At 35.3% G+C, this 24,290-nt stretch overlaps 1 protein-coding gene across 5 annotated transcripts in view; it reads left to right on the top strand.

Moving 5' to 3' along the window:
- ITGAV (integrin subunit alpha V) overlaps window positions 1-24,290 on the top strand; it is an 87,639-nt gene that overhangs the window by 48,094 nt on the left and 15,255 nt on the right. For all 5 annotated transcript variants that reach the window (XM_027126371.1, XM_027126362.1, XM_027126352.1 and 2 more), the window contains 11 exons: window positions 751-794; window positions 882-938; window positions 3,406-3,458; window positions 3,862-4,064; window positions 8,617-8,808; window positions 11,223-11,268; window positions 13,085-13,192; window positions 15,708-15,766; window positions 17,302-17,456; window positions 20,360-20,497; window positions 23,996-24,063. In XM_027126371.1, the coding sequence (XP_026982172.1) occupies window positions 751-794; window positions 882-938; window positions 3,406-3,458; window positions 3,862-4,064; window positions 8,617-8,808; window positions 11,223-11,268; window positions 13,085-13,192; window positions 15,708-15,766; window positions 17,302-17,456; window positions 20,360-20,497; window positions 23,996-24,063 (1,123 nt within the window). The remainder of the gene's footprint in view (window positions 1-750; window positions 795-881; window positions 939-3,405; window positions 3,459-3,861; window positions 4,065-8,616; window positions 8,809-11,222; window positions 11,269-13,084; window positions 13,193-15,707; window positions 15,767-17,301; window positions 17,457-20,359; window positions 20,498-23,995; window positions 24,064-24,290) is intronic.

The raw sequence follows: 24,290 nt of genomic DNA, 5'->3' as shown, positions 1-24,290 counted from the left end.
CTTGAACTATATTTAATCCTCTTTAAAAAAATGAGGCTAAGCATTTGAAACAAGTGGCATAGAAAAATTTCAGCAATTAAAGAGTTTTGAAATTGAGCTTGGTCTCTGGTAAACTTTCTCTAGCAGCCAAGGGGGCTGAGGGCCTCAGTGACCTCTTGTCTGCTCCTTTCCAGCCCCCAGCACTTCAGTTATTTCTTCAGCTCCTTCATTCTTGATTTCAGCAGATTCAGTTCTCTTGGAGAGGCATAGTTTAATAGTTTCTTCTTTCTTCAGGCCCGTAGTTTGTAACCTTCCAAGCTCTGTCAGTAAGGCTGTTACCCCATCCTCTCTCTGTTCATCTTCAGAGCTCAATCTGGGGATCCTAGGCTCTACCTGATTTTGATCACATTTCTGTGCCACTGCCACCTCTACCCTGTTTCACTTTGCTCTGAATTATCTTTCATTACTGTATGTTTAGCGTTTCTGCATTCTTAAGCCCTTTGCTCTTGTCTCTTCTCTTTCACAAGACTGTGAATACCTTGAGGGCACACATGCATTTATTTGAGGTTCTCAAGAATCTTTCCATGTTTCTTAAAGATTTGATTTTGTGGTTAAAAAATGCTGGGGTCATTTATTATGGAGTACCAAGTTTTTAAAATCTCTTACTCATTGTCTACTGAAATAATACTTAAAGCTTTCTGACATAACCACTTATTCCTGCAGTTACCAATACTGGCCTTAAAAATGAGTAATTAAGTTTTTTCTTTTCAGACTTTGTTTCAGGAGTTCCAAGAGCAGCAAGGACTTTGGGAATGGTAGGAAAGTTAAAAGGTGTTTTCTAAAAATATCTGGGTTGTTTTATATTTTACTCTATTTCATATGCTTTTGTTTTTCCTGCACAGGTTTATATTTATGATGGGAAAAATATGTCCTCCTTACACAATTTTACTGGTGAACAGGTATGCTTTTAAAGTGTTGTGTTTTGTTTTATTTTTTTTCTCACTTAACATTTTAACACCAGCACTTCCCAATGTCTTTAAAACTTTTCTTAGTAATATTCTGATGGTTTAATATTCAATATATAGTAACTGTTTAATATTTGATATTATAGATATAAAATAAGCTTTAAATATTTCTCCTTTGTTTTAACCAAAGTGATTTGTTTAAGTAAAGACTTGTAATTGCCCTAATAGCTTTTTTTTTTTAAAGGAAGTGCAGAATCTAATTGCACACATACAAAACCAAAAAATTCCTTTTTCCTTGCTGATGACATTAAATTATCTTTTAAAGAATGATCTCTGCCTTTTAATTTTATTAGATGTAAAACAAAGCATGGCCCAGATGTGTTTACTATAGATATTACAAGTAAACTTCATTTGTGCTACAAGAAATAAAACATTCTTCAGTTAAAACTTAGTACTAGACATTCTCTACAATTACAGGCGTTTTATAATATTCTGTATTGTATGACTCAAAGATTGAAGTGGTAAGTTAGTACAGACATACCTTGTTTTATTGTGTTTTGTTTTATTATGCTTCATAGATTCTGCGTTTTTTACAAATTGAAGGTTTGTGGCAACCCTGAGTTGTCAGATGATGGTTAGTATTTTTTAGCAATAAAGTATTTTTAAATTAAGATATGTACATTGTTTTTTTTAGACATCATGCTATTGCACACTTAATAGACTATATAGTATAGTGTAAATGTAAATTTTATATGTATGGGAAACCAAAATATTTGTGTGACTCACTTTATTAGGCTATTTGATTTGTTGTGGTGGTCTGGAACTGAACCTGCAATGTCTCCGAGGTACGCCTGTAATGATAAAGGAAAAATTAATCAATAGGTGGAGAAAAAACGTCTCCTAGTTTGCAGATCTGGGATTTAAGCCCACTTCTTGTTCAGTTGACTCTGTTGGGCTTTGTGAGAGGATTGACAGGATGGGAAACTAGACCCGAGGTCCCCAGTAACCTCTTTCCGTTTGTGTGGTGGTCAGGGTTGACACCTGCAGTTGACAGCCATTAGGCTTGTGGCAGGGGTGGCTGTCCCTTTGTGCTGTTGTGACTTCTTCACCTCAAGCAGCTTCTCCTGTCCGATGACCACGTGTGTCTCTGGCTCTTGTTGTACTTGATCCTTGATGCTTTCTCTGTTCTTCCTCAGCTCTTTTGTGGGGGAAAGCGCGGGCTTTCCATTAGGACAGACGTGGGCTCTCACTACTCACTACTACATTGGGCAGGGTGTTTCCCACTGTAAATCTGGTGGCTCATGTATAAAAATAGGGATACTGGTAACTTGCTCATGGGGTTGTGGTGAGAATCAAAGGAAAATATTTTAGTGATAATACCCAGGCCAGGACTTGTCTCAGTAAATGCCATCCTTTCTTTACAGTTTCAGGCCTGATGCCCTGAGAGACCAAGGCCCAAGAATAGTATTCTGTTAAATTCCAGTCAGCACTTCATCATGGTACCCCAAATACAATGCACTTTATTACCTTGTGATTGAACACAGATTGCACTTTTCATTTTCTCAATTACACTGTATAAATTCAAAATAGATTAACATATTAATCTCCCATATCATTCCCTCCTGATAGCTCAGCTAATCAAATTTTGGAAGCTTTGCTAACTTTACGTTTTTTCGGTTTGTTGACTCATCCTTCATTTTAGTTTGTCTTTAATCTGTCACCTCTCCTAGTTTTGTATGTCGGAGTCTCTTTAGAACTTTCCTTTTTCACATGTATTTCCAGCCAGGCTGCTCTGTCTGTGATGGCCAGCAGTCTCCTGTGGTGGGGAGAGGACATTCTTTCTCCCTCTGCAAAACAAGCCCATGATAAAACCAAGTACATTTGTACTGTGTGTAATTCAAAAGCAAAACCACTGGCGCATAGTTGATTGAGATGTGAAACAAAAATGAATTCCAGTCTCTATCTTTCCGAACAGTAATTTCTTTAGAGTTGTAGTGGTTTCACGTAGGAAGAACCATTTATGACCTATTAATAATTATTATTTTTACTGCATAGGCGTCATTTATAACTTCTTGGGTTCAGTTGAAACGTCTGTTTGTGACTGTCTCTCTTTCTGGTAGTGTGTTTGTCTGGTGTGCTTTGGGTAAGTGGAGAGGAAGGGAGACAGTAGGTGGGGCCTTGGAAGGAGGCTTGATTGTATTTGGACTTAAATGGCATGTGCTGAAGACACCAAAATGATATACATGTGCTATGTCTTGCCAGTAAATCTAGGAGAGTATGCAAGCCTCATTAACTGATTGTCATTGTTTTGGTAGGATAAACGAAAGAAGAAATTTAGATTTTGAAGCACTATATGCAGAGAAAAAAATAACCCTTTCTATTTCATAAATATACAACAAATATTAACTGTCTAAGCTAGTTGGATGAAATGTAAACATTTCATTTTCATCTTATTATCCAGATGGCTGCATATTTTGGATTTTCTGTCGCTGCCACTGACATTAATGGGGATGAGTAAGTTTAAAAAAATGTTTCCAGAAACAGTTTTCCTCTGTGTTTATGAACGCTTTACTAAAACTAAACATTTTTTCTTCTGTTTCTCTGTCCCCTTCCTGCTAATCTTTCTATTTAAGGAACCGATTTGAAGCAACCTTAATCACAAATACTAGAAAACCTTTATGTTGTTAATAATTTCTTTCAATAGCTTTTATAATATGAAGGAATAAAGTAACTTTATGAATTACTCATAGTTTCTTAAAAGAGCTGAAGGAAGGCTTGAATTAGAAGTGATCATTTCAAATGTGGCTATACGAGCTGTAGAAAGAGGAAAACTTGAGTTTTAATAAGAAAGAAAATGATTATTAGTAGTCACATGGAATTTGATCTTGCTTTTGGTGAAAAAGGTTATGTTTTTTAGTTACGCAGACGTATTTATTGGAGCGCCTCTCTTCATGGATCGTGGTTCCGATGGCAAACTCCAGGAGGTGGGGCAGGTCTCAGTGTCTCTGCAAAGAGCTTCGGGAGACTTCCAGACAACCAAACTGAATGGGTTTGAGGTCTTTGCAAGGTTCGGCAGTGCCATAGCCCCTTTGGGAGATCTGGACCAGGACGGCTTCAATGGTAAGGTCAAAGTTTATAACAGCTGTGTGTCCTGATTTTCTGTGTCCACCTGGAAAAGTCCTGTACCCCACCCGTAGAAGTTCACTTGAGCAAACCTCCTTCCTGGAAAGAAGGATTTGAGTGACACACGAGGTTCTATGACAAGTTGCTCGTTTTCCTTAAAAATCAGAGCAAAATTTTCAAAAATTGATTCTCATGAGTTATTATTCATGCAGCCTCAAATTAGAGCGTTAGAGTGCTTAATTTTTTGTTTGTTTGTTTTGTTTTCTTGCGGTACGCGGGCCTCTCACTGTTGTGGCCTCTCCCGTTGCGGAGCACAGGCTCCGGATGCGCAGGCTCAGTGGCCGTGGCTCACGGGCCCAGCCGCTCTGCGGCATGTGGGATCTTCCCGGACCGGGGCACGAACCCGTGTCCCCTGCATCGGCAGGCGGACTCTCAACCACTGCGCCACCAGGGAAGCCCTAGAGTGCTTAATTTTAAAAAAGATTTTTATTGGAGTATAGTTGATTTACAATGTTGTGTTAATTTCTGCTGTACAGCAAAGTGAATCAGTTATACATATATGCATTCTTTTTTAGATCCCGTATAGGTCATTACAGAGTATTGAGTAGAGTTCCCTGTGCTACATAGTAGGTCCTTATTAGTTATCTGTTATATATATAGTAGTGTATATATGTCAATCCCAATCTCCCAGTTTATCAAAGTGGTTCATTTTAGAAAGGAGCTTGCATTCCCAGGGAGCCCAGTGTGAGCTGGTGATTTTCTGTGTCTCTGTCCTGCTTAGCAGCAGTGCCCTCTGCTGTCCATTTGGATACAAGTGTAAAAAATGCTCCCAGGCATATTGTCAAGGCAATGCTGACCCTAATGCATCCCTCAAAGGTATTATTTGCCACTAATATTTTATTGTTGTAGCTGTCCAGAATATTCTGAGGGAGGTTATATCTCCCTTCATGGGGACAAGTAAAAAGGTATAAGCTCAGTGTTTTATAATAGTCCCATTTAAAAATTTAATTAATAGCTGTAGATATCTTTAAAAATCAAAGTTGGCATCTACTATAGAGTAAAATATAGATTCCAAATTACCAAGTTTTTTTTTTTAAAAAAAGAATACTGCTAAAAACCTTTCTAGAGGTCACAAAATGAAGAATTGAACTGTTGGTTTGTTTATATAATCAACAATATATAGGGATATGCCCCTGAAAATGTAAAGAAAGTTATAAATTAAGATGAAAGCTTCAAAAATGCAGATGACTCTCAAATCTCCCAGTTAGTAGTAGAAAAGGGAAATGTTTGTTTGGCCTCAAGACCCCACGCCTGCCTTGTGGGTAGTTTTATGTCACACTAGAAGTGTCATCTCTCACCCTAGAAGTTTTCATTGTTAGTGAAAAACTACTCAAGGGGACATTTTGCTTCCTAAAATAGTCTTAAAGATTTTTTACCACCAAGAGAACTTAACATAAATCAAATGGAATTCTGGTATAAAGTTCAACATAGAACTGTAAAAGAATACTATAGAACAGACCAAATCATTACTTATTGATAACAAAGACTACCTAGAAAACACAGGGCCAGATTCGAGGTTCTACCTTGAACACACCTGAGTTCTTTGCTATAGCTGGGCCTGTCTCCAGGTGTTTTGGTAGAGCCTGGACGTGTTTGCTGTCATCTTGTCTTGAGGGTATTCCACACACTTTAAAGAATGTTTCTTTAATATCAGGATCCAGACAACATCTCATCCTGTTTTCCCTATTTCTATTAAAATGTATTATCTGTGAACACAAAAATTATAAGCAATGACAGCTAAAAAATATCGAGGTTTACAACGATTTTACAAAGAGATTTTACTTTTAGAGATAGATACCATAGAGGATGATTTTATTCTCCCAAAGTGTCTCCTGGGGGTCTTATTGTCCCAAAGAGTAGATTGTGACTGACAGTGTCTTCAGGAGAAAATGATCTGAGCTGTTATTTATGTAACTATATTTATATAGTTTATATGTGTATATATATATGTAGTTTATATGTATATATAGTTTATATATACATATAATGAAGGATTAGTTGTAACCTGGATCTTTTCCTTGTTCAGACCTGATGACATTGACCCTTTGTTATGTCTTTGCTGCTGTTTTCCTCCCTTTCCACTTACACCCACTGGAAAAACCCTAGGTATCATCAAGAGGGTTGCCGAAAACAAAACAATAAAATTATGTTCCACAATTATGTGGAGTTTTTGTCAATACTTCTCCAGAAAGGCAGAGGGAAAAAACACAGAAAAGAGAAACTAAAATGATCAAAGGAAGAGACTGATGACATGAAAAAGTAGGGCTCTCCAGACTAGACAGATACCAGCCAAGAGAAAAGATGATTAGAATGTACAAAATAATGAAAGGTTTAGAAAAGGTAAGGAGAATTTTTAAAAACCATCTCTCAACAGTAGAGCCATATTCTTTTGGAAAATTGTATTTTAATTAAAACTTTCTTAATGCACGTGTCAATTTAGAAGTTATATTTATCTTTTGAGACTTGAAAAAGATAAGGAAGGACTCTTACATAATTTAAATACTACTTTTTATTTAAGGATAACAAATTCTTAGTTGGTGCTTACTGCAGGCCAAGCACTGTTCTAACTGCTAAAAATGAGAGGATAAATTAGAGCCCATCCATGTCCTTAAGGAATTTAGCATCAGTAGGAGCAAGTTTAATGTGAACAAGTAAACACTGGAATGTAGTCATCACAGTGTTTGAGATATTCTTGGGCATGATGGTCTTAAAGAAAAGACGAGTGACCAAGGTGTCTTTGATGTCTCAGGGGTTGCAGCATTGAGGGGGCTGAAAACATTTCAGGTATATTAAGTAAATAGAGTCAGTTTGGAATGGCTGGTACATAGGGGCTATCATAGGCAAGATGGACACATCCTTGTTCTCATGAAATTTATGTTTTGTGGAGGAGCCATAGAGTAAACACTTAAAGGGGAAATTCGGATAGTGATAAAGGCTGTGGGTTTAAACAGAAAAAGGCAAGGTAACGTGATAGAGTACCTAGATGGAGAGGGGAGAGTGCATTGCTCCATAGCATGGCCAGCCTCTCTGACAAGATGACATTTGAACTGTGATTTGGACAAACAGGAGGAGCAAAGCTTGAAAAGCTCTGGAGCAAGAACTGTTAAGGCAGAGGGAACAGCAAGTATAAATCCAGAGATGGGGACTAGCTTGCTGAGTTTAAGAAACAGAGAAAAGGGCCGGGATTGGTAGGAAGAGTGAGTGAGGGTAGACTTGGGGTTGGGAGTGGGGTGATGAATGGACAAACCAGGTAACACGTAAATGCTTTGGGAAATAAGGATTTTAAGAAGGAAGATAACATGATATTAACATTTGGCAGTTTTGAAGAGAATGGATTATAGGGGCAAGAGTAGAAGTGGGAGGCCACTTAGGCTGCTTTAGGGGTCCAGGCAAAGAATGAGAATGGCTTGTCCAGGGTGGGACCAGCAAAGATAGAGGGAAGTGGGCATAGTTATTTGTAATATATTCTAGAGTGAGGAAAGGTCATAGTGACTATTTGGTGTACTGTTTTGTTTTTAAAGCATTTCAAACTTTTTATTGTTTATTTCATTTCAGTATAAGTTGAGCAAGATAGAGACGAAATCATAACTTTCAACTTTCTGAGTCAGGTTGACTTCTCAAAAAACCTGAAAACCATGCCCAACTAAATTAACTAGAATTTTAAGAGCTAGAATGAACCTTAGAGGAATCTTTTTACATGTCCCTTCCCCTCTATTTTAAGGATGAGGCATTTGAGGTCCAGAATGGTTAAGCTATTTGTCCAAGGTCAGACCTGGAATATCTGGTTAAGCGATTTGTCCAAGTGATTAATTAAGCTTGGACAAACCCGGACAGACCTGGAATATCTGGCTCCAAATTAATGTCATTTCCATACAGTTTTGCTTGAATCTCCTTGAATTTGGTTGTTGCTTTTGAATTAAGAGTACCCTACTGCCACCACGCATGGCTGCTTTGCCTGAAGTAGAGAGCCTGGCTGCCCAGAGGACTCATTCCTTCTTCGAGGGCTTCCTACTTTGAGTAGTAGGTTGTTATCTTGGACATCACCGCATGAGGGTGCCGCGGGACCACAGCTGCCTCTGCTTCCTGTGCAACTCCCGGCCGCAGGAAGTCTCCTAGGTCCCATGGGGTAGCCCAGCCAAAGGGAGAGGGGAGAATGGCCAGGATGTGTCCTGGAATGGGGAATGGGAAAAGTTCTTTCCCAGAAAGAGAAGAGAATTGTACATGCGATCCCAGTGGAAATAAAGGTTTTATGGCATTGGTTTAAAAAAAAAAAAAAAGAGTACCCTACTGAACTTTGAATCGATAAACATGATACATGGGTTCTAAAGATGTTAAGATCTTTTCCACAGAAATAATGATGAGTACTAAGACTTCCTTCTCTCCATCCTTGCCGTCCTCCCTCCCACTCTCCTTTCCTCCTTTCTTCCTCGCCTTCTCCCCTCCCTCTTTTCCCTCTCCTCCCTCTTCCCCTCTTCCTTTTCCCCCTCAGATATTGCAATTGCTGCTCCATATGGGGGTGAAGATAAAAAAGGAATTGTTTATATTTTCAATGGAAGACCCACAGGCTTGAATGCGATACCATCTCAGATCCTTGAAGGGAAGTGGGCTGCTCGGAGCATGCCACCAAGCTTCGGCTATTCAATGAAAGGAGCCACGGATATAGACAAGAATGGATATCCAGGTGCTTTCCTAGAAATACAAAGAGCATCTTAGATTTTTCGGTCCTAATAGCAAGTAGTATTAGTTACTGCTCTCTTGATTTCTGTTATAAATCATTTAAATTCAGTATTTCAACTACTGTTCAAGCCCTTGCCGTCGCTCAAGGCACTGTTCTCGTTACTGAGGGCATACAAAGCACAGACAGCTGTTTCCTGGGAGCTTCCAATATAAAGCACGTACTTCTTTTATTGTCTTGAAGTCTGTAATGAAATGTCAGAATGTGGAAGCTATAAACAAAAGCTTAGTCTAAGTTTTCAAATGTCAGCCATCTCTTTTTGTTTTTAATGGTCTAGCAGTTTTATGGACTTGACTAATCATCGTGATTTTTATGAAATATATTATCTCAGTAAATTCTCACAATAAGGCTGGTGAGGAATATGAGGTAGCTCAGCTCATTATTATGTCATTTTCTGGATGAGAAAAAGGACTGAGAAAGGTAATTTGCCCAAGCTTGCCCACTGGTTTGTGCCGGTACAAGAAGTGAGGCCTTTTTCTGGCTCTTATATACTTTGGAATATTTTAATGGATCTAGGATCATAACGGATATACTCTTTAAGTGAAATATAATGCGGAAAATTTAATTACTTTGCTGTTCAAACAGTTAATGAGCTCAATATATAATATGTTGAAGTGCTTTTAGAAACAGGACATGAAGTTGATTCTTATCTATGTTACTGTTATTTCAAGAATTTTTTGTTATAAATGTAATATATTTATTATAGAACTTTTAGAAAATATAGCAAAGCATATCATTCAATATGCTTTCTTTTTTCCAGTGCATTCACACAATTTTTTTAACAAAATACAATTATGCACTGTTATTAGCATATTTTATTCACTTAAAGTATTAGATATTTCCCCATGTTATTGTTCTTCTGAAGCATGAATTTATGTTTTCCATTCTATCAAATATTTGTATCATATCTTATTTAACTTTATTTGGGGGCATTTGTATCCTTATATATAATTCCGGTGCATTCCTCTGATTATTTCCTTAGGACAAAATTCTAGAATTGCTATGTCAAAGATTAGGCACTTTTTTTTTTAAGGCTGTTGATACACCTTGTCAAATTACAATCCTAATCCCTCTAAAGAAGGTTTTGCAACTTTTTTAAGCACTTACCAGCAGTAAGTGAGTTATTTTCCCACATTTGTGCCCACACTGGTGGTCATCTTTTATTTCTTTTTAAAATAACTTTATATGATAGGTGGAAAATGTTATTTTGTTTTAATCTACAGTTTTGGATTATTAGGGTAATAAGCATTTTTGTTTACTTGCATATATATATTTACTTTTGTGAATTTCCTTTCTACATCTTTTTTTCTCCATTTCTATTGGAATGTTGTTTTTCTTTTCTTTCACTCATTTTTTTTAAACTTCTGGCTGTTCCTTAAATATTGAAGGTTTTAACTCCTTAACTCTTACATATATTTCTCAGTTTTGTCATGTTTTCTTTGGGGGCATAAAGAAATTCTTAATTTTTATGTAATCCATTGTACCTGTCTTTATGGTTTCTCATGTACTTTTCTGCTTAGAAAGGGCTTCGTCAAATTTAGCTTGGGTATACTGAGAGAGAGTTCTGATTTCATTTTTTCCTAATTGTGAACCAGTGGTACCAGCTACTTATAAAAACTAATGCATTCTATTCTTTTTGATTTGGATGCTATCTGCTGTCATTCTAAGCATTCTAGGTACAGTTGACCCTTGAACAACGTGTTAGGGGTGCCAACCTTCTGCACAGTCAAAAATCCACATATAACTAACTGTACACTCGGCCCTCTGTATCCACAGTTCCACCTCTGCAGATTCAGCCAACCTTAGGTTGTGTAGTGCTATAGTATGTGGAACAAAAAGTGGACTTTTTTCAGTGGGAAAAGTCCACTTATAAGTAGACCCGTGCAGTTCTAGACCCGCGCAGTTCAGATCTATGTTGTTCAAGGATCAAGTGTATATGTATTGTGCTTTTTTGGTTTTGTTTTGTTTTTGAAACAAAATAAGTAAATGAAAAAGAGAAATTTTACAATGAAATTGTAAAATCCACAGGCATCTATAAACTTTTTCTTTTGGGGATGTGTGTGTTTGCGTGGTATACACTTCCTTATTGTTGCTGAATTTTACTACGTATCCATTAAAAAGATTCTTGTCTACCTGGATGGATGAAAACATTAGTTTTATGATGAGTGTTTGCCATTGATGATAGCATATTTAAAGTTTTCATATACATTTTAGCCTTTTAGATGTTGTCTTACAACCACTTAATGAAGAATAGTTTTGAGACTATGTCTGTATCTTTATTATATGCATTGAGAGCTTTATGGAATGATATGTGAATTAAAAAAAATCATTATTAACATATTTTTCTGCTCTCTTTTAAGACTTAATTGTAGGAGCTTTTGGTGTAGATAGAGCTGTATTATACAGGTAAGCATTTCCATATCTGGTAATATAGGAATATTATGAATTATATGAAAGTTTTATAGTTAAGCACTAGTGTTTGAATTTCAGTTTAATTTTCTTGAAGTAATGATAAAATTTGTTCTTTCTATTTAAGATTTGCTTCAGGCAAGTAGTAATGATACAAGGAGATCCCAAAGTAGAGAAAGCTATAGATTTTTTTTTTTTTTTTTTTGGTGGTACACGGGCCTCTCACTGTTGTGGCCTCTCCCGTTGCGGAGCACAGGCTCCGGACGCGCAGGCTCAGCGGCCATGGCTTACGGGCCTAGCTGCTCCGCGGCATGTGGGATCTTCCCGGACCGGGGCACAAACCCGTGTCCCCTGCATCGGCAGATGGACTCTCAACCACTTGCGCCACCAGGGAAGCCCTAGATTTTTTTATTTAGGAAAGCATTCAGAATTTTCCCTTTTTGTTCTTTAAATTATGTTCAAAGGTGTTCTCCTGTGTTTTAGATTATATGAGTTTAAAATGATAGGAGTTTACATTTTCCTCTAAAAGACAAGAACTTAACTTGGTGTTTGTGCCATAGCATTCTGTGACCACAAGGGCAGTATGTAATGATTCCCCAAATGAATATTTTTATTAGAGCAATATGTATAAATCCACATATCTCCATTTCCCAGCTTCATACATATTCCCAGTATTTCTCTGAATTCCATCAATTTCTCGTGCCTTACAATATCAACTAGCATCCCAAGTAGATTAAGATGTTTACTCCTCTATGGACTGTGCTTATACATGGCAGGAAAACTAACACTGGTACTGTGTAGTGGAGGTTGTGATGGGTCAACTTGATTGTGCTTCTCGGGGCAGCTTGTGTCTGTACAGATTCCAGGATTTATCATGATTGAGACAGATACACTGCCTTGAGGCTGCTGTATTTTTTTTTTTTTTTTTTTTTTTGCCGTACGCGGGCCTCTCACTGTCGTGGGCTCTCCCATTGTGGAGCACAGGCTCGGGATGCGCAGGCTCAGAGGCCATGGCTCATGGGCTCAGCCGCTCTGCGGCATGTGGGATCTTCCCGGACCGGGGCACGAACCCGTGTCCCCTGCATCGGCAGGCGGACTCTCAACCGCTGCGCCACCAGGGAAGCCCGAGGCTGCTGTATTTTTGTACAGAGCGTAAACCTGTGCATCTGAACGTTGGAAACTGTATTTTAATTTATTGTTTCAGTTTTTTAAATTGCTATTAACAAAGTAATACGTACATGTGGTAAAAATTCAAGCAATGTAAAAAGGGCATACAATAAGAGAAATATACTTCCTCTCACACCAGTTACTAGTTTTATTAGTATATCCTATCAGAAGTATTCTGTGCATTAAAAAATTGTGTGTGTGTGTGTGTATGCATCCTTTGTACATGGTGTTTTTTTCCTCTCATTATGTCTTGGCTATTATCATCCCATATTAGCACAGATGGCTTTATAGCACTCATTTCCCCCACTGTATTGCACTGCATTAGGTAGATATCCCACAACTTGTTTAACCATCTTGCTTTAATGGGCTGCATTCAGATAGGTTGTGACCAGTGGTCCTGCTTTGCCTAGAACTGAGGGGGATTTACCAGGTCATGGGACTTTCACTGATAAAGTCAAGACAGTCCTGGGCAAACTGGAATATTTGGTCATGCTAAGTTTAGGCTGTTTCCATTCTTTTTGCTATTATAAACACTGCTTTAGTGAACATCACACTGTATATGCAATGAATGTGAACCTGAAATGCTTAGATCAATCTAACATTTTAAATAAGGGCTTTTTTTTTCTTTTCTTTTCTTTTAAACCAGGGCCAGACCAGTTATCACTGTAAACGCTGGCCTTGAAGTGTATCCTAGCATTTTAAATCAAGACAATAAAACCTGCCCACTGCCTGGGACAGATCTCAAAGTTTCCTGGTAAGGATGTTTGTTTAGTAATAGTTATTATTGTGATCATTGGTTCAGTCATTATAAAAACAATTGAAAATGGAGGGGGAGGCTGAAATATTGCTAAAGCAGTTTCTGCTTTCTTGTCATAGATTTGTCTTGTCATTTCTATTTTCTTGTCATAGATTGAATTATAGAAATATTGTTCCAAAGAAGATATGTAGAAGGCTCTAGAAATATGCTATAAACTAGTATAAAACTAATTTTAAAAAATTATGCATGCTCAGTGAATATATTAAAAAATAAAGCCAATAAGATTTCAGAACTCATATTTAATGCTAAACAAGCCTGTGAACATTTTAATTTTTAAAAACTAATGATCTTTTTCAGATTTAATATCTGTGACTAGCTGTACGAAAAAAATAGTTTGTTTTAATGTATTGGTCTTCTATTTGTTCTTTTACTAGTTTCTAAAGAAAAATATATTTTTGTAAGCTTCATGTCTGAATTCTTCTCTAGTCCAGTATTTCTTAAGTTTCCATTATTTGTATGTTACTTTTCTCTATGTTGTATGATTTTTTTGCTATGTTTTCATTCTGCCTGTATTTATAATTTTCTTAAGGCTTTTTTCTTTAAACTGACTCATGATTTACTTTAAAACATATTAAAATAAAATAGAGAAACCAGTGTCTTTCTCATACATGTCAAAATAAACATAAAATTAATAATGAAAAGTCTTGACCCATATATAAACTCACCATGGGGAATTCCCTGGTGGTCCAGTGGTTAGGACTCTGCACTTTCACTGCCACGGGCCCTGGTTCAATCCCTGCTCGGGGAACTAAGATCCCGCAAGCCGCATGGCACGGCCAAAGGAAAAAAAAAAAACCTCACCATGAGTACTCCACTTTGGGAAACACTGTTCACTTCATGTTCCTTGCTCACATAGAAAAATCAGAGAGAACTTACAGAAGAAGGGTAAAATGATTGGAAGCTGGGAAAATTTCCTTCAGAAGAGCTAATGAAAAGATATTTAAAAAAAAGAAAAGATATTTTTTCTGTTTTTGAATTATGTATTATTGTTATTAAAATCATTTTTCAAAATTTTGTTTATAATAAAATATATTAAATAAATAAACAGTATATAATAAAATTTCTATTTCTTTCATTGGATTGCATTAAAAATTCAGTAATATTTAGTCTTCATTTTCATTGACTGGCAGTGAAGTTGTTTTCAAGATTTTGTAAGTTTTACTGACTTTCATCCCTTCACTCACCCTTTGTGTCCTGGTGAAGTTGCTGCACATTGCTGATGATGTGCTTATGATTATGGCAACAAGGTGAAGGCTTCGAATACACTAACTAGACCAGTAGCTTTCATATGTTTTCGAATATGACGTGTAGGATGAAATACATTTTACATCATAATCCAGTAAACACATGCATGTAATTAAAACAAAAGTTTCATGAAATCTCACTCTTGATACTTAACTCAATTTTACATATTCATTTTTTTAAGATGCTGGACACACCCATTAAACTGATGTCATAACCTAGTAATAAATTGTGAAAATACTGTTCTAGAGGAGCTTGCTAATTAAAGGGAGCTTTATGGGGCTTTTTCATAAGTGAGACATTTATTTTAAATCTGGACTGTCATTTCCCTCATTTAAATTTATCAACAGATTCTATAAGCTTGACAGGAGGTTAGGAAATTCTTTTCTTTCTCTCTTTTTTTTGTCTCATTCCTTTCCATGAAAGGAAACATGCCTAAATTACTGAAGGATGAATTAGATTATTCTGTATAGCTTCATGTTTTAAAAATAACATTAAGACATAAAGAAAGATACAAGGCTTCACAATGTGAACTAAGTATTAGAAATATGAGATTTAAAAAAAAATGTGAGATTTGGGTCATAATAAAAAAATGTCTAGCTAAGTAAATATTATCAGTGTAACAAAAGTATAACAACAACAACAAAAAATAAATATTATCAGTGTAACAAAAGTGTAACAACAACAAAAGTTTTAGAATCGTACAGACTAGAGTTTGTATTCGAATTCTGTTCAATATGTGTTCCATGAAAATGGGAAAATTAATAACATCCAAGCCTCAGTTTTCAATCTGTAATATAGGGATGATAGCTTATCTAATAGGTTATTATGAAGAATGAGAGGGTATTAGGTATCCTAAACTGGCATAGTGTAAATATTTAATTTTTTAAGCAATATACTATAATTTCATCTACTTTGTGTATTTTGGGGGGAAAGGGGGAAACTGTTACATGGTAATATCAGATTATGTCACCTATAGTGAGTTTTTCAAATAATAAATAAGAGAATAAGAGAGGCATAGATAATCTCTTTTACTGTCTTTTTATAAAAATTAATTGTAGGCATTGTGACTTTTTGGTATTTTAAAGTTTGAATTGTAATACCAATTCCAAGATAAATAAATAAACAAACAAATAAGTAATGCTATATAAATGGGAAAAATGTCTAACCTGGATTATGGGATTTGTATGTATTTTTTATTTTTCTACAGTTTTAACGTCAGGTTCTGCTTAAAGGCAGATGGCAAAGGAGCACTTCCCACGAAACTTAGTAAGTGTTCTATGGAAAAATTATATTATTTTAATGACGCTGCATACATAGCACTTAAAAAATGTTTTAGGACATTTGAATAGCTATTCAAATAGTTGTTATTGCTTTTTTATTTGAATGTTTATGCTTAAAGACATTTAATATTGCAACATAATTATTTTGTTTGGCAACTCTTAAGCCAATTCAGAAATAATACATTTATTGACATTGTGAACAGTTAGTGGTAAATATGGCCTTCACAAAGTTAAACAGTTATCATTATGAGACAAATGAACTCTAGGAGAAATAAGTATCATTGTTTATAAGTCAGTGACCTACTGAAAAGTTTATACTTTATGTCTTAGAGAAGCCCCAGTCATCTCCAGAGTAGAGGTGGTTTAGAAACAGAGAGAAGGAAAAAAAGTTAGACCACTAAATTTAGCCCACACAGCAAATTCTAACTTGACTCTTCCGGTCCAAAAAATGGTTTATGTGATTCTGAGAGCAAGGTAGGAGAGTTAAGTAACTGTTGTGGAGATTTGTCGGTATATGTGCTAAGGAATAACAGTAAAGCTCCGGATAGAGGACTGAGTCTGTTGGGGGTGTGTTTGTGCGTGAAAGTTCACATAGAGTAGCAAGAACGGGTCTCTCTGGAAGGTAACTTTTCAGTAAAGACCTGAAGGAAATGAAGGAGCTAAGCGACGTCTGGAGGAGTATTTTGCACAGGCGAAATGGCAATTTCAAGAGGCCAGAAGCAGGAGCTTGCTATTTCTCACAGGGTGGGTGGAACAGAACGAGAAGCAAAATGACCCTGGCTTTTCACTCAGATTTGACATGAAGTTCAACATTTAGAGAAACTTAGAAAGAGACTTGTGGTTTTAAAGATCTGCACTCTTATCTCCTTTGAAGAAACTATTTAAAGAAGAACTGAGTTTAGAAGGCAGTAGTCTAGCAACTGTGCTTCAGACTGTTCACTGGCTGCACATTCATTTTAAGATGATTCTTGACCCAGTCAGCCATATTTGGTTATTTGCTTCACGAGGAACATATTTACCTGATAGTTTGATACAATAGCTTCATTAGAAGTAGGAGTTGCAAGTGATGCAAACTGCTCATTCATCATAATGGTGAATGTAATGGTATGGGGTATGGGTGCATATTAGTAAACATTTCTTAATCACAGTCAGCAAGAGTCCTGCTACCTGCATTAGTGATAAAAGTCTTAATTCATATATTTTATTTCTGAACTTCCTCCTCTCAGCTTAAATTAAAAGAAAAAATTTCCCCTCTATCTGATAGTTGTTTTATTACCATCATTATCTATTGTCTCAATTTAATAGATGACATTAATTTGGGGATAGTTGGATCAGTTAATTATTAAGTATTCAGAATTAATATGTTGTCATCTCATTGCAATGTATAGACATTTTTAATGAGTTAGAAGCAGATTACTTCTTAAGGGATAAATATCTCTGTTTAAATGAAAACTTGAGATATTTAGGACAGATAGGTGTCCATAAAGATTATGTTGGTTATAAATCCTTTGGTTTGTATAGACTTCCAGGTGGAGCTTCTTTTGGATAAACTCAAGCAAAAAGGAGCAATTCGACGAGCACTATTTCTCCATAACAGGTCCCCGGGTCACTCCAAGAACATGACCATCTCAAGGGGGGGACAGATGCAATGTGAAGAACTAATAGCATATCTGCGGGTAAGAGATTATCCATTATCTCTTCTTTCTACTTATTATTTTTTCTTTTCATCTAAATGATTTTCACTTTCTGTAAATTTTTTTGGTAGTAAATCAAAAAGAAGACAGAAAAATGCATTTGAGGAAATTGGGCTTTTTAAAGAGTCAAACTTGAGTAATGGACTTCTACGCTTGTCACACTGGATATTGCATGTGGCCTTTCCACAACAATGCTACTGAATAAATTATGACAAACATATTTCTTAAATATTGCTGGACTCTCAAGACAGTAAAAGAAATCCACCCCCCCCCCCCCCCCCCCCCCCCATAAGCAATCAATGAAAAAACTACATTGGCTAAACCTGACTTACGAGTTGTAAGCAAGTGTGTGAGCCAGGATGGCTAGGGAGGGAGGGATGGAGCCTGGGCGGAGGGTGAGCTGTACTTGCAGACACCAGCACAGGGGTTCAGGCTCGCCTGGGGCCTTCTGCAAACCAGGGGTCTGACCTGAGCCTCCTGCATTAGGTCCAGAGTCTTCCACAAGGCTAAAGTGTTCCCAAAACAAAGATGCGCCCTGACTTCTGCAAGAGTAAATACAAGGTCTCACTGGAGCAATCTAGTATGGGTCCTATAGGTTAAGTTCAATCAAATAGGAATTCATTTCTAAAAAAAGTACTAAAAACACCAGGAAATAAGCCATTAGAAGACACAGGAAATAAATCTTAGTCCTGCAAAAACTTGAGATGTTAGAATTATCAGTTACAAAATATAAGTGTGTATAAAATGTTTAATGAAATAAAGGATGAAATTTTTTTTAAAAGACAAAAACATCAGGACTTCTCTGGTGGTCCAGTGGTTAACATTTCATGCTTCCACTGCATGGGGCGCAAGTTCAATCCCTGGTTGGGGAACTAAGATCCTGCATGCCCCATGGTATGGCCAAAAAAAAAAGACAAAAACATCAGTAAAGATTTAGAAGACTCAGCATAATTAACAAGTTAGATTTAGTAGACCTATATACCTATATAGAACTTGACATCCAACAATTAGAGAATATAAAATTTCCCCATATATACATATAAAGGAAGTCTGAACAAATATGAAACAATTGGAATCATGGAAAATACGCTATTTGATTACAGTGCAATCTTTAGAAATCAATAGCAAAGATAAATTGGGAATTAGGAATTGTGATTTTTAAGTAACTTATGGATCAAAAAAGAGATCATATTAGGAATTTACTTAGAAGTAAATTATAATGAAAATACTACATATCAAAATGTGTAGGATATCCCAGAAGCAGAATGTAAAGGTAAATGTATAGCTTTAAATGATATTTAATTTAAATGAAAGATTGAGAAAAAGATGAAGGAAAAACAAACCCCCAAAAGCCTCTACAAAAATAGGAATTGAAAAAGGATGTACCTATAGATAATGGAGGAATTAATAAAATATTATGAATAACCTTCTGCTAAGACATAGAAAAACTGAGAGAAAGCAGACATTCTTAGAAAAACACAACACAGCTGTCATTTGAAGAACCCGAACAATTCATTTAACCATATAAGCCATTAAAAAAAATTGAACTGGCAGTTAAAAATCTTTACACAAAGGAATCACAAGACCTAGATGGTTTTATAGGCAATATCTAACAAACTGTCAAGAATGAGACATTCCAATGTTAAACTCTTAGAATAGAAAAATAGAATATATTTCCAGCTTATTCTGTGAAGGTAGTGTAACTGATACCCAGACTGACCGAGGCTAGTATAAGCAAGGAGAATTCATGACAGTGTTATACAAAGACATAGATGTAAAGTTACTAACCAAATATAAGCAAACTAAATTCTAGAAGTTTATAAAAAAAGATTAAAAAACAGACCAACTTGGATGTATCCTAGGTTGGGTTAACATTGGAAGTATAGAAATGTAACTTTACACATGAATAGACTGAAAACATGGCATTCTTACTTAAGTACAGGGAAAGGTTTTTGATGAAATTAAATAACTATTCATGATGTGAGCAAACAAGACAAATACCTCGTTACAATTATGAAGAAATACCGTTTTACACTCAAAGTCTGCCAGTACCTATTGCTTGGTCAAGATGTGAGTTAATCAGAATTCTTACACATTGCTCGTGGCAGTGTAAGTTGCCAATATGAAGAATTTGGAAAATAATATTGTATCTTACAGAGCTGACAAATCTCCTTGCCACTATGTAGAACAATACATTACAACATTTTTTTTTGTAATAGCAAAAACAAACCAAAAACCCAAAGCAGTCCAAGTAACCTTTGACAGAAGAATTGATAAATAAATTGTAAATAAATTATTATATGATAAATATTACTCAACAGTAAAAATTAACCTCGCTACATGTAACAGCATGAAGGAATCTTAAAAAGTGTTGAACAGAGAGCAAATGACAGAAGAATACGTATGGTCTCATTTTAAAATAAACAGGAAAAGCAATCTGAAGAACATATTGTTCAAGGACACACACACTAGAGTAAAACTGCTGAAAGCAAACAAGGGAATGGTTACCTCTGGAAGGAAGACAAAGGGATGAAAAGAGAAAAGAGCATGTGGGTAGCTTTAGCAATATAGGTTATGTCCTAGTTATTATTTATATTGGGTGTGTATTTGAGTGCTCATTTTATTAACATACCTCATATATTTTTGTGTGAATCAAGTATTACATTATAAAACAAAGTTGATTAAGTGTTCTCACTGGATAATCATAATCTTCTTTTTGGATATTCTATTCTTATGTAAGTGTAGTTTTTCAAAGAGTTTTTGTAGAATTTGATCAAGGGGTGAGTGAATACAGCTGGCTTTGTATTGTGTACTTATGGATTTCTCCAGATAGCTTGATGTCATAGGTTGATGTCATCATTAATTCAGAGCTTTTCCATTTTTAGGATGAATCTGAATTTAGAGACAAACTCACTCCAATTACTATTTTTATGGAGTATCGGTTGGATTATAGAACAGCTGCTGATGCGACAGGCTTGCAGCCTATTCTTAACCAATTCACTCCTGCCAATATTAGTCGACAGGTACTGTACTTTATTAATTTATCATTAATTTTATACTTTTGTCTTTTTAAAGTCTTATAGTTCATATTGTTAAGTAGCATAAGGGATTGCTTTTATAATGTTGGGTTTTAGTCAGAGAAGTCAGGAGAAGGAATCTGGATTTTCAGGTCAAAGACATTTAAAGCCACTCAGAACTTAGAGGTATGCAGAGGAAGACAGGGTCGCATTTCATACACATAAAACAGTAAAATAATTCAAGGAAAACAACAAAATGCCAATTTACTTACATAGTATTTTATATTTTGCTAAACAAGTTTATTTATATTACCTTTGATTTATATTTTAATTGTAAAAAATAGTATATGTACACACATATATGCATATATAGTACATAAATCATTCTTTTCACAAAACCAAATATAGCAACATAAAATTTTATAAAGACTATATTAAAATATTTTTAGAAAATCCTATGTAAAACCCATACATTCAAATGTTATTGTATTTACTATTTTTTCCTCTTTTATTACATATTCATATTTTTAGATTAATATTTCTGCTCTCATAGAATGCTTTACCCTAAATTTAGGTTGTTACTTCTTTGTCTAACTTGTTAAGATCTCATAAACTATTTTTTTTCGTAATTTGAGAAGACTATATATACATGACAGCAGCATAAGGCAAATTAAAATTTTTTAAGTCTTTTGTAATTTTTATATTTTAACAATTTATTTTATATTTCATTTTGCACATGAATAGTATATGTGCTAGTTTCTACTACCCATTAATATAGAACTTTAAAACATAGTTCTGTGTTCATATTTCTTACAATTTTTATTTTTAGGGGATATACAATATTATGTTGATTAATAATTTAATAATGAACAGCTGAGCCTCTTAGAGTCTGTCATTCAATTTTACATTTTTTAGAAAAGTTAATCATTGCTTGTCCTTTTACATTATGTGTTTCGTTATAGGAGTTATTATTTTCTCTATAATTTTTTGGAAACTGTTTATTAGTGTTAACATTACTTTTGTTTAGTTTACTGAGATCACCAATCTGTTTAATACCAATACAGTTTAAAGCCAGCTAATCAAATTGGTTAACTTTTGAAACCACTTTGAGGGAATAATAACTTCAGTAATATTTGGTTTTCTTCCCTGTCCCCACCCCACTTTCTTCATTATTTGAATCTTTGTTTCCTTTGTGTTCTACATTTGTTTCAGCACCGACATTACCTACTCTTAGGCATCTTTTTTTCTGTATTCTTACCTTTATTATGTACTCTCATTTCGATGTTAATTACCTATCCCATCATTCTTATTTACTTCTCTCTAAAATGGCCCTTTATTTCACTGGTCATATTACAAACTTTTTTACTGTACTCTCTCTACGAAGTACTGCTGTCTGTTAGAAATATAACGTTAGCCACATTTGTAATTTTAAATATACTGGTCAGTAACATTAAAAAAAAACATAGAAAACTGGTGACATTAATTTTAATAATATATCTGTATTAGTTTACTAGGACTGCCATAACAAAATACTACAGAATGGGTGGCTTAAATAATAGAAATTTATTTTCTCACAATTCTGGAGGCTTAAAGTCTGAGATGAAGGTGTCTGCAGGGTTGGTTTCCTCTGAGGCCTCTCCCACTGGCTTGTAGGTGGTCACCTTCTCCCTGTCTCTTCACATCATTTCCCCTCTGTGTCTATGTCCTGATCTCCTTATAAAGCGCCAGTCATATTCGATTAGGGCCCGCCCTAATGATGTCATTTTAACTTAATTACTTCTTTAAGACCATATTTCCAAATAGTCATATTTTCTGTGAAATTTTTTAAGTTTAAGTTTTTTACGGTCTTCAAAATCCAGAGTGTATTATATACTTACAACACATCTCAATTCAGATGCTAAAGCTTCATCAGAAATATTTTTTCTGTATTTAGAACTCATATAATTTATAATTGAAAAAGTAGATTCACATAACCAAGTTGTTCTAAACATACTAAAAGTTTTTCGGTAGCAGAATCAAGTATCAGTTTTAAATTTAAATTAATTAATATTAAATGAAATATAAAACTCAATTCCCCAGTAGCGTTAGATACATTTCAAGTGCTCAAAAGCCACATGTGGCTCACTAGTGGCTACTATATCAGACAGGGCAGCTTTTGAGTTTCCCTTTCTGTACCCTAATCCTTTGGAGTTAGAGATTTCATGCTTCCTGCAGAAAGAGAGTTTTGTTTTTCCTACCCTCCATTTATTCATTCAAATATGTATTAAGTTCTTACTCTGTACAAGATATTAAGTATGTAACCGTAGAGATTTAGTTCTCTGTGAATGGAAGACATTGCTTTGTCTTTTCCATCTCTGAAACTATCTTTCCTGACAGCATATTTTAAGGCTATAGCTGCACCAATGCCAGTTTAATCCTCTCTCTTCAATGTAGAATGGTAGTTAGTCGAATATCCCTTTACCATAGTTTATTAATATTTCATAATAAAGGGTAAGCTGGGAGGAAGTGAGAGAGTTGTATTGACTTATATACACAAAAGCTCAGTGATTTGTGTTCACCTAGAGGGGTGGGATAGGGAGGGTGGGAGGGAGACACAGAGGGAGGAGATATGGGGATATATGTTTATGTATAGCTGATTCACTTTGTTATACAGCAGAAACTAACACACCATTGTAAAGCAATTATACTCCAATAAAGATGTTGAAAAAAATATTTCATAATACTTTTCATTCCAAACTTCAGATACTCATCATTCTAACTGGGACTTTTAATACACACCATATCACATATCATTAAATCCGTTCTTTGTTCATGAACTAAATTAGCAGTGATTGTATTTGGTATCACTTATGGAGTCACCTCAAGTTTCTTCTACTGGTCCTGGCCTTTCCCCCCATCTTCTTGAAGTGCATAGCAGCTGTTTACATCTAGGTCATTGAATTAGTTTACATGTACTGTTGGGTTTCATCCCAATTAAACTGACAGTTAAGATCTCTACCATACAATTCTATTCTGGGGAGCTGTGCCTCCCTTGTGACTTGGAAACATACAGTTTTTGTTTTGTTTGTTTTTTTTTTAAGAAAGCCTGTCACTGTTTTTTCCCTTTAAGATCCCTCTTGATCCCTCTAAGGTCACACAACTTGGCTAGCAGCAGCTGAGTAAAGTAGAACCCTCATTTCTTGAATATTACTTTCTCTTCTATACTTCATTCCAAAATCTTAACAGCTTAATTTGAGGTAGAACTAAAAGGTTCCAACTAGTTGTATTATACCCTATAAATCTTTTTCTTTCTTTTCATTCTTACTAGCTAAGACTGACCTATTTAAAAACAGGCAGCCATGATCCCTTTTGAATTCAGGTATATATACAAGTAGAGTATATATAAATATATACATGTGTACATAAATGTATATTCATATACATCCACACATATATTGGTATATACTGCATATGTGACCTGTACTGGTATTTATTCATGTAGAGAAAAATAAAATTTTTTTCTAGGCTCATATTCTGCTTGACTGTGGTGAAGACAATGTCTGTAAACCCAAACTGGAAGTTTCTGTAGATAGGTAAGTTTTGCTCCAAATTATAGACTGTATAATAAGAAATTTAAATGAAAGAACACATTTTTCTATTAAAGTAATAGTAATGAGAATTAGTTATGTTGGAGGATAATGCGTGGTTTTCAGTAAAGCTATAAATACTGAGCTTTAAAAAAATAGGTGCTATGTTTTCACTGGCTACCTAGGTTAGCAGATCTCTTCCTATTCAGCATGGAGTAGTGTCACAAAGTAAC

Source organism: Aethalodelphis obliquidens, unplaced genomic scaffold (assembly GCF_003676395.1).
Source record: "Aethalodelphis obliquidens isolate GAN/ISIS:26980383/991018 unplaced genomic scaffold, ASM367639v1 scaffold2, whole genome shotgun sequence".
Lineage (NCBI taxonomy): Eukaryota > Metazoa > Chordata > Mammalia > Artiodactyla > Delphinidae > Aethalodelphis > Aethalodelphis obliquidens.
This window is presented reverse-complemented; position numbering and strand designations above follow the sequence as displayed.